This window comes from Phragmites australis, chromosome 12 (genome assembly GCF_958298935.1).
Source record: "Phragmites australis chromosome 12, lpPhrAust1.1, whole genome shotgun sequence".
Taxonomy (NCBI): Eukaryota; Viridiplantae; Streptophyta; class Magnoliopsida; order Poales; family Poaceae; genus Phragmites; species Phragmites australis.
Genome location: NC_084932.1, coordinates 1,108,521 through 1,119,865, shown reverse-complemented (window position 1 = coordinate 1,119,865; position 11,345 = coordinate 1,108,521). Strand labels below are relative to the sequence as shown.

The 11,345-nt window shown below is 41.9% G+C and overlaps 2 protein-coding genes across 2 annotated transcripts; both read right to left on the bottom strand.

Moving 5' to 3' along the window:
- Positions 1–3,203: 3,203 nt before the first annotated feature.
- On the bottom strand, positions 3,204–5,107 carry LOC133887056 (NAC domain-containing protein 77-like). The gene is made up of 3 exons (XM_062326959.1): positions 4,668–5,107; positions 4,196–4,497; positions 3,204–4,066 (listed from the first exon to the last, which is right to left on the bottom strand). The coding sequence occupies exons 1-3, from the start codon at positions 4,852–4,854 to the stop codon at positions 3,500–3,502; spliced, it is 1,056 nt and encodes a 351-aa protein (XP_062182943.1). The 5' UTR covers positions 4,855–5,107; the 3' UTR covers positions 3,204–3,499.
- A 3,899-nt stretch (positions 5,108–9,006) lies between these two features.
- LOC133887055 (NAC transcription factor 29-like) lies at positions 9,007–10,775 on the bottom strand. The gene is made up of 3 exons (XM_062326958.1): positions 10,402–10,775; positions 10,023–10,309; positions 9,007–9,941 (listed from the first exon to the last, which is right to left on the bottom strand). Exons 1-3 carry the CDS (start codon positions 10,679–10,681, stop codon positions 9,312–9,314), a joined length of 1,197 nt encoding a protein of 398 aa, XP_062182942.1. The 5' UTR covers positions 10,682–10,775; the 3' UTR covers positions 9,007–9,311.
- Between the last annotated feature and the right edge of the window lie 570 nt (positions 10,776–11,345).

Here is an 11,345-nt window from a genome sequence, read left to right as displayed (position 1 = left end):
TCAGAAGAACGGCAAATTTGCCAATCGAATAGAGCATGTTCACAGTGTATGACTATGGGTCTAGAGAGAAGAGAAGAGTAATGTAAGTTAGGAAATAAGGTAGCTGTTGAAGATGAAAAAATAAGGGATACTGTAATAGTGTTAGGAGATGCTGTAATAGTATTATAGTTGATGAATTTTTAGAGTATCTGCTGGAGCTGGCCTTAGGCCGTCTTTAGCGGAGCCTTTTTCCCAGCGTTATAGTGTCCGATGCGGACTCCTGTGCCTACAAACAGCTCCAGCGGAGTCTTTTTCACGTGCTACAGTGTCCAAACAGTGTTGTAGATTCTGGATGTCGTTCGCATATTTGTCGCTTTTCTTACCTATCTCTATCACTGTTCGCAGAAGATGACTGTGGATCTTGAAGAAAAGGAAGAGTAATGGAAGATAAGAAATAGAGTAGTTACTGGAGATGGAAAAAAGTAGAGAGTATTGTAATAGTGTTTAGATAATGCTGTAATAGTATTATAGAGGACGAATTTTTAGAGTATCAGCTAGAGATTGCCTTATGTCAGGTCAAGATGTCTTCTGGCTCTTCACTGTTCAGGATTGTGTGCGGTCCCCACCTGAATGTCATTTCCTTGTTAATGAATCAACAGGTAGTATATCATTTCAGTCAGTAACTTGGCCGATTGGAACACAAAGCCACTTTGGAAGCATTCGTCATTTTCTTGCTTTTACTGTGTGAGGTTATTGTCAGGGTAACCTTATTGTGCAAGTAATCACTTGACTGATATTGGAGCGGGACAGTCTGCTTCTAAAAATAGGTAATCGACTCGACTCCAGTCTTTCTCTTGGGTCAATTTGTCCTTTATGCTGGTCTGTCTTGGCTTGGAAGTTAGAACCCAAGTACCTGGAAATTTGTGGCCCCTGCGTATATAAAATGCTCATGTCTTGTACCTCGTTAATGAAGGAAAATGCAACAAATTTTACTACTATGTTTTCTTAATTGTATCCTGTAGAAAACTGAAGGATCATATATAACCATTTGCAGTTATGATTGATTAGAAAGTAGGGAAATTACTTAACTAGAGGTGCAGTCATGCTCATGAGCTAGAAAATTCGAGCGTAAATGAAATCTTACCATTGCAAAAGATGTCGAGGTAAGGATGAGACGATCACAGCCTCACAGGCATACTCTGCCAATGATTTAGCATACATCAGCTGTACCACATGGAGCACTGAAACGAAGCACGAAAAAGTCCACCTTTCTTTCCTTGCTCTTTTTGTTACCACTTTTGCTTCTTTTTGTGCACCGACTTTTTCTTGCTCTTTTGTTTACCAGCTTGTTCAATAATCAATACGTAAGAGAGTACAAATACTCAGCTAGCACACGCCATATATATATATATATATATATATATATATATATATATATATATATATATATATATATATATATATATACTGGTTTGAAAATGACGACATAGATGAAACCAAATTTAATTTGTTCAAGGCAACTTGCATGCACTAGATTTTCCCTATTGTCGGTGGTGACGACGACATGTTGGCCATACGTAGGTCGCCAGACAAGTGCATGTTAGGTTCTGAGGAACCATGCCACAAGTGTAGCCTGCAAAACATGACTTGTAAGAAAGATCACGGAAGAAAATAATGGACAGACACATATAATTCTTCTGAAAATTGAAGGTACGCATTGCATAGCCATCACTTGGGAGTAAAGAAAATCCATTGGCGATCTCAGATGTGATGCTAAACATTAAAGGTCATGCACTACGTACGTACTGATGAATTTAAGCTTATGTATAAGTCCAAGCTATCTAGAAGGGGGCCTTAATTGCGCTAAGCTTATACTGGCTGCAATTCTTCTTGAATGTTTTCTTCTTCTTCTTTTGGAAACGGGCTTCTCGAATGTGTTTTCCCTAGAATAAGATGATTAAGGATTCTGTTCTTAGTTTCTTACGATACAAGATGAGGGCCGGGGATGCAATAAAGCTTGCGTGCGTGGTCCTTACGTGGCATACTGTCACGTGAAAACAAATTCACCGGTTTTTGATGCAGGAAAGATGCCCAAGTGCAGGCAAAAGCTAGGAGGTTCCTGTTGATCTTTCACCAGCTTGCATTTTTCAAACAAGCATATATATGCAAAGCTGGACGCCATGTTTGAAAACTTTCAGTTACTGCTTTACTGGCCATCACAGGTAACAACAGCTCTCAAAATTTTATTAGGTCTCTTTATTCAAGCGGTATCAGTACTTCTGGGCTGATATTTTATATTAGGTGTCTTTATTCAGGCGTGATTAGTACTAACTAGAGGAGCTGGAAATAAGATTTCTTATCTGGGAATTGCTGGTTTCTGAGGCAAAGGAGTTCTGGTCTGATATATAAGATGAATGATATTGTGCAATTAATTTTCACATGATTCCTCATGGTTTTTCAGTTTGTCGATCTCTCACGATTTGCTTCCGTGGAAACACATTTATATATGCACACTATCTCTACCAAAGAAAATGATTGGAAATGAGCAAATTAAGTTAATTTCAGCACAGACAGGCAGTCAAGGGTAGCCAGAAGACGAGAACTGACAAATAATCAGCTGAACTCACATGAATATAATAGTTCAGATCTACCTCAGTCTTCAGAGTAGAGTAGTTACGATGAATCAATCCATGCTGAACGTACGCTGGCATGTATCCGCCACCTAGCTAGCTACGCGCTTTCTGTGGCGGTTACTCCATTTCTGTAAAGCTAATTAACTAATTAAGCAGTTGATCGATGGAGCGTGACCCTCAGCATGCATGTGGACTGCATCTGCATGCGCCGTCCAAGATGCTATACCGACCTGGCTACACGTGATTTTCTGATGAACCGGCCGGTGCCCATCTCTGACAGCACCAAGCTGTACATCAACATCAAGGTCATTCCGATATATATCCTGACTTGTGCGCCAAGATTACAACGTCGTTATCGATCTGGCCAGAGCGTTATCTGGTTTGAGACTATATTTCCTGTCTATTTGGTCTTTCCATCTTCAATTGCTATTGACAAATTCAGGTCTCTTTCATATAATATATATGCACCTAATTAACATTCAAATTTTGAACAGTACACATATATAAAGATGAAGGCCAAGTATTTGGTTAAATAAAGAGAACTATTTTTCCTATGCAAACTATATAAAGAGAACTACGTACATACGCAACTCAACAAATAGATTTGGAATTATATATAGCAAGTTCCAAAACTGTGTGCCTCGACAAAATCAGCACCAGCAAGCAACAAATTCTCACAAACAAACATTGTTTTTTCTATAACACCTGAAAAAAAACAATTATGATACTCAAACAATGAACTAATGAACCAAAGCAACTAACAGTCACCAAAAACCAAGTATCCATGCATGATCAGTAGCCGACCACCCAAATTATTAGCAGCTGGTCCAGTAGTTGCAGTACCAGCAGCACTAGTAGTAGCACTAATATAACTGTCATGAGGATGATCATAGCTCCCTAGAGCTATTCTGCTGCAAAACTCCAGTCGCCGACGAGCTCTGTAAACACTTGGACAGACCAGCAGAATTTGGAGCAATGGCCCCTCCTAGAGCTTTCACCATCATTGCCTGCTGATGATGCAGGTTGTAGATTCCCATTGCGTGCTCTGCGTGAAGCATGTTCCACGAGGAGCTGTAACTGCTACTGCTGCTTCTTGGAGCTGTTGATGAATTGGGAACGGGCACCTGGTGCAGGTTGCTACTTGTTATTGTGTCCTTGAAGCTGTAGTTAGGCAGGTCGACGAAGCTACTCGTGGTCGTAGTTCCCGCGGCGGCGGAAATGGGGTAGTCCGCGTTGTACGGCGCCGCGGCGTTGATGGTCGTCGTGCTGGTCAAACTGCCGGCGGCGGAGTTGAAGTACAAGCTGGGATCGATCAGGGAGTCAAGAAAGTCGTCGCCCTCGCCGCCGTCCACCGACACCGAGCTGACGTTGGGCGTTCCGGCAGAGTACTCCACGGCGGCGGCGTTCTTGGCCTCCCCTTTCTTGTGGAACACCTTGCACACGACCCATTCATCCTAACATGCATCCAGAACAATTCCAAAAAATCCAAGTCGGTCACACTTTGAAATTTGAATTGATGCAGATTAATTATCAACACAACCTTGGGATTTACTGTTGATCAAGTTGTGTGCAGATATATATACCTTGGGATTGAAGCGTACGATTGCTTTGTCGTGTCTGGATTTGCCGTCGAGGCGGTACTCGTGCATGACCCAGTTGGTCTTGGCGCCCCTAGGAGCCCTTCCCGTGTAGAACACGAGCGTCTTCTTCATCCCTACCAGCTCGCGAGCAGAAGATGAGGCTGCAGGCTTGAATATCTCCCTGTCCTTGCCGGTGGCCTTCCAATAGCCCTCCTTGGTGGCGCGGTTGGCGCGCATGCCCGTCGGGTATTTCATGTCCTTGTGGCAGAAGAAGTACCACTCCTTCTCCCCCATCTTCGCCTTGCCTGTTGAATTGTTCATTCATTTCACAAGGAGAAGAGATCAAGCTTAATTAAGCCGTGCAAGTCAATTTAATTGAAAGGAAGCTAGCTTTCTGCAAAAATACTACATATATATTATGTGGTGCAACTCAAGAACAAATTAAAAGGGATATGCATGCATGTGACTAGCTTACTTGGGAGATCCCATGGCTCGCACTTGTTGAGGTCCACCTCCCCGACGGCCCGCGGGGCGAAGCTAGGGTTCAAGAACTTGTGCAGGAGGTAGCTTGTGATGACCTCCTCATCTGTGGGATGGAACCTGAACCCGGGAGGCAGGAACAAGTCGCCTTGCTCAGCTGATTTCACACCATGATCCACCATGATCTATCTCTCTCTCTCTCTCTCTCTCTCTCTCTCTCTCTCTCTCTCTCTCTCTCTCTCTCTCTCTCTCTCTTACGTACAAACACTATGGACTGCACTGCAGATCGAAGAGCTTGAGTTCTATGAACAGGAGAGAAACAAGGAGCTAGCTCAAAGGAAAGGTAGAGAGAGAAGCTAAGCTAAGCTATCAAGGGGAAGCTTGTGAGCACAAGAAAGGGGAGATGAGATCGATGGGGGAATCAATAGAAAGGGGACAGAGAGGAGGAAGCCAAGTTTTATAGGTCTATGGGACCTGATCGATCTTCCTTTGGAAGAGGAAGAGCCCAGCCAAGCTTAGCTTGCAAGGAAGTCCTCGGTCTTCACTCGGTTTGATTTTATTTGATGAGAAAAAAAAATCAATTCAGTTTTACTAATTAATTATCTCTCCTACGTGACCGTGGGCTATGGCTAATGCCATCGAAAAACAATTAAGGTGTCATTAGAGGCATATGATTATTTATTTTGGCTTTGATTAGCAAGCTTAATTGGTTTGCTTTGTTTTACAGATCATTTCCCTCGCCTGAAAGGATATATATTTTCTATCATGTCAATTTACAACACCTTCTAAAATTTGTTTTCCCGTTTATTTCCCTTACAATTGTCAACATGAATAGCATTTTTATTCCTTTTTTTCACTGCTGAGTTTGCCGCGGCCCTTCTCTCTGGACTTCAAATATATATCTAGATTTCAGCCCCCCGTCCTGGTTTTATTAATTAGTCTGCGTTTAGTAGACCACACATGACACAACACCTATATAATTTAAGTTGAGTAGTTTACAGTACAATTATAGAAACTAGTTGGCCGCTGAAACATATGACTGAATCTCTAGAATGGTCAGAGCTAGCTCTGAATGAATGACGGCTGTTCACACAATGCAATGCATGGATGGAACAATCGAGATTGGTCAGGTACGTACGTCGTCTCAAGCATGTTAACTTCAGAGAACAATGGACGGTCCATCTTATATGATCTGGCTGGCCACGGCCGGCCTGCCGGTGGCGACCATCCGGCCGGAGTTCAAATTCGATCTTGACCAAGCGAGCTAGCTAGGCAAAAGGCAAAGTGAACAGCTCAGCCAACCGTACGGCTTCTCCAATAGTGTTTTTGCTGACTTCAAGTGCCCAAAGGAAATGAGGAGACAAAAGGAGAAGACCATTTCTTTTTGGCCAATAGTCCAGAAGAAATAGACGACCTACTAGAACTGGAGTATGTATAAAACATGCATGAAAACTAAGCAAAATCCAAGAACATACGAGTTTGGAGACCCTACTGCCCTTGCCAGGCCATCAAATCAAATGCAAAGCTAGCTTGAGAGAAATTACAAACTATGGGTTCCACATGATTTCTGTGATATTTCGGTTCATACATCATGCAAGCAGCAGCACTCTCTGTTACTACTAGCTATAGTTGGTAGCTACTGATCTGCTTTGAACTGCACATATAAGAAACGGTTAGTTCGGACTATCTAATTGAAATATTTGACATTTTCTGTAAACTTAACAGCTGGCTCATCCGAGATCTAAGACCTAATCAGTAGCATGGCGTCAGATAGAGGCAAGAAAAGTTCTTAGCTAGCTGTGTACTGCACATAGTAATAATCAGATGTATGTTCTCTTTAAATATATAGCTGATACACATGAATCTATTTGTCTGGTCCCTTATAAAACAAAGCCAGTGCAAAACTCGAGTATCTGTCAGCAAACAGCTCATGAGTTGTATTTATATATTCAAACATCCCGTGGATTTTACAGCAAACAGCTCATTAAGTTAGTTGTATTTATATATTCAAACATCCCGTGGATTTTACAGCAAACAGCCCATTAAGTTCGTTGTATTTATATATTGTAATGGTAAAACCAAAAAACATTTCCCACCAAAAATATAATAACATTACATTCCATCAATTCTCTCCAAAGATTACAGACAAGAGATAAGAAGATTTTGTGGCCTGGAAATCTAGAAGATCAGTTCTGTGCCGCTGGGCTTTTCGGCCCGTATGAGTTTTGGCCCAGGTTTCTCCGCAAAGCACCATTTTATCTTGTGAATTGTCAAGGCAAGCACCAGTACTGGTACCAAACATCAGGAACTCATCATGATTACGCCAAGCTGATTCAGGATCAGACCAAGGTAGTTCATGTTTCCGTAAGCAACCAATTATTAGTTAATGGCTAGCTAGTGTCACGGGCTCCTTCTATAAAAGGAATCAATTAATTACCTTGTGTATGTCATGGATAAGCTAGCCCTGAACCTATTGACAAATTAAAGTAGGTGCAATACAAAGATCCTAGTAAGCCCCAAAAACTTCCAATTAGCTTTCCGTAAGCATGCTTACTAGAGAGATAATCTATGATATGTTTAGGGCATGCATGACTTAAGCTTGCAATCAGAGATTATAACCTCTCCGGCACTTAGACTAGCACCAATCGTACATAGTTAGGCTCTTTAACATGTGATGTGACATCATGCTGCGGCTAGTTTAATTAATTGGCGTGATTGCTTCAAACAAAGTTATATTGTATGCATTGTCTTCTTGGCATGGTACGATGGTTATAATTTGAGTGTTTGAAAGCACCAGAATTAAGTATAAACAAATCGTTGTCTCCAATGAGGAGAGTAGCTAGCTTTCTCAACCAAATGGGGAGGAGGATCAACTAAGGCCTCTATCTAACTGACCATGTCATATAATTAATCAGGTAGGTAGTATAGTATTTGAGGAACGTGCGCCGGCGCCGTCGTCGTCATTCCGGTGTAATCTTGCGGCTGGCCATTAGAATATCAGTAGTTCCGGTGATGACGTTTTGCCATTGCATTGGTCCACCGACGCAAACATGCATGGATATCAGGATATGTATGGCCAAACATGCATGCTTCAAACGTTGAATAATTATGGATCAAACCGACCGGTTAATTACGGTGTCACTGGGTTGGGCTCGCAACAGATTAAATATTACTAGCCAATTAGCCCACGCAAAATTGCGCTTCTAAAACGGTTGGTTAGATGATCGTTTAGTTATATAGTTCTAATTCATATGGTTAAAAATGCTACTATAACTATCATACAATTATGCAAACACAATACATAGTTAATTATAATATAGCACTGCCAATTAAATATAAGTTGTTCCTTTTTATGTAACTTATGATTTTAGTGATTCAAGAATTTGTTTTTTCCTCTGGTAAATAGGTTCTAGTAAGGTATCTGCAATGGTTGGGCTCTTTCTTAAGTTGATTATTGTAGATGGCCTAATTCGGCTGTCTGTATCCATATTGGCCCTTTCTTAAGTTACTGGTGTTGGCTAATGGGCTTAGTTATCTATAATAGTAAGTTAGCCCAAATTTAATTTTTTTTCCTTTGGTAAATAGGTTATAATAGAGTATCTATAGTGCGTGTGCCCTTTCTTAAGTTGATTCTTGTAGATGGGCCTGATTCGGCTGTCTGTATCTCTTTCAACCCTTTCTTAAGTTAGTTGTTAGCTAATGGACTTAGTCATTTATAATATTAAGCCAATCTAAAGTATATTTGGATACTAAGGATCCATCAAAATCAACGGCCAGATGTTCTTTTTTGTGTGGATTTTCTAGTATTTCTGTTTCTTCTTAGCATGTCTAATCCAAGGATCACCGTGGAGTTACTGGAGAAGCTTCCAATTAATTAGTAGATATAAAGATTGGTTAATTTGTTCTCGATTATTTGTCTTTTGGACCTTGGTTTGCAGTGACAAAGATGAGCAAGAATCTTTTGATGTAGAATAACTGAAGATACTACAACACACATGGAGTAGCAAAAGATTGGTTAGTTTGTTTCGCTGGCTTTTGCCACTCAGAAGTAGAAAATTGAACTAAACAGTTTATTTCTAGAAATGATTTCTGAGAAAGAAAAATAATAAAAACTGTTATTATTACTAGAAGACAGAAGCGGATCTAGATGAGCTTTTGTAGCTTCTGAGAGATGATGTTCCGAGAAGTATTATATATATAATATATTTTATTTGTATAAAAAGTTGATTTAAAAATAGCTTTTCTATAAACAACTTTTAAAAGCGGTTTTTGAAAAAACATTGGCTCAACTAAGCAAGCCCTATGACTACTACACGTCAGGCACAGCTAGGATATATTCCAAGAGAGCCAAGTCGATTATATTCATCCAACACTCTCCAACTGGATAAGGATACAAACAGCACATGCATGCTGAATAAATATACCAACATAGTACAAGAAACGTGGTCATCATTCATTGATCTCCACCTGACTTGCAGTACACCCCTAATTTACATGAAAATGAGAAGGAAAAGCTAATAAATCTCATATGTGGAATTCTGAATTATCTGTCATTTCTGCTAGCTTGTCCATATAGTTTGAGACTTTCAGTTTTAACTTGTATGAATTCACTCTATATCGGTGCACTAATGTTCGCACACTACTGCATCTCCAGGAATGGATTGCTCAGCAGGCTGTTGTACTGAAAACCACTTGTTTCCACAAGCTGCTGGTTGCAGTAGCTGCTTGTGCTGCCAAAATGGCCGCTCCTTGAATCACTTGGCAGCTGCAGTTTTTTTGTGAAGCTGATGCCATCATCGAAGGCGAAGGAGTTAGCACCATCCATGGTCATCATTCTCTTCCTCTTCACGCCATTGCAATTAGCAATATAATCTGAATACGCGTCTACTTGTGGTGGCATACTGATGTTGCTGCTGTTCACGTTATAGTTAAGTGCATGGCATGCAGGTGTTGGGTAGATTAGTGGGCTTTGCTGTGGCTCATCAACTGGGGCATCAGATGATGAGCCGTCGAGAAGCAGCTGCGAGAGCGCCGAGTAGTCGATGGTGTCGAGGAGATCGGTCAGCGAGCACGACTTGCTCATGCTCGTCGGCCGGAACGACTCATCATCTTCACCACGAGCTTCAGACTTCGGCGAGGGTGCACCGGTAGTATTCATGTTGCTGACGAGGGAGTCTTCCTCCACAGTTGAGCCCTCCTGTTCCTGATCAGAGAACAACTGAAAATTGTTGCTCTTCTTGTGGATTCTGCACAGCACCCAGTCATCCAACTGAAAACAAATTAACACGGTAAATTAATTAAGAATTCCATCAGCAAACATCAGAGGTCAGCTGGAAATAATTAATCTCACCCTCATGGAGGATCCTCTTCGCTTTGTGCTCTTGTTAGCTCCTGTGAGGCGGTACTCATGCATGATCCAATCTGTCTTGACACCCTTGGGAGGCTTTCCCCCGTAGAACACAAGGACCTTCTTCACTCCGATGCTCTCGCTCGTCGGAGTCGACAGGATGGCCTTGTCGGTGCCGGTGGCCTTCCAGTAGCCCGATCCGGCGGCGCGGTTCGGCCGAGCGCCGTTCGGGTACTTGCGGTCCCTTGGGCTGAAGAAGTACCACTCGTTCTCGCCAAACATGGCTTTGGCTAAAAGAACATGGGGGAAAATTGTCTGAATTTGGTAAAGAAAATCGTCTGAAAACTAAATTATATTGATGCTGTTATTATAAGGTGATTACCAGGAAGATCCCATGGGTTGCACTGGTAGATGTTGACCTCGGCGATGATAGGCACAGAGCAAGGTATGGAGGCAGCCTGGTTCATCAGGTAGTGAACGATGAGCTCCTCGTCAGTTGGGTGGAAACGGAAACCAGCTGGAAGAGCAGGCATGCGACTACTGCTGCTGATCGTCATGGTGATAGAAATGGTGAGTCTACTTGTACAGGTGGAAGGAAGAAGGAGATATCTAGGCAGAGAGATATGAGTTTTGAAATTTTTGAGATGGAGGGACTGAGCCATGGATTTATAGATGAAATGCCTCGTCTTGTAGCCAGAGCAGTGGGTGGACGTACAAGGGCACAAGAGACGATTACCATTTGTCAAGGTTCAAGAACTCAGCTTGGTACGGGGCCTGAACCTTTTCACACCTAAATTAATCAATATCAACTACTGTATTTACAGCAAGTTAATGGATATGGATTCTTCGGACTCGCATAATGACTAATTTGCCCTAATTTTGGCGCGTAGTTATCGGCGTGGCTCCACGTAAGGCACCCGTTTGCAAGGGGTAGTGAAAGCAAAAGAATGAATGGTTTGCTAAGATGAAAATGAAGACGATGGTGACGACGACATGCATCCAGCGCGCCAATGATATGTGATAGCTTGATAGCTCGTGGCTACGCTTAATTTTTTTTTCTTTATCTTTTCTTGTACACACGGAAGGGGTGCGTATATCACTAGTACACGAAACTGTATATATGGGTGGAAATGTCTTTTCACAGGCGTTTAGCGCACCCGCCTGCGACCGAAGACCTGTGGAAATCAACGGGCGCAAAAGTGACCGTCTATGAAAATTGATTTCCACAGGCGGTCCACATAAAGAACCGCCTGTGGAAATCGATTTCCACAGGTGGTCCACATTAGTTGTCGCCTTAGATATAAAGATTTCCACAGACGGTTCCGT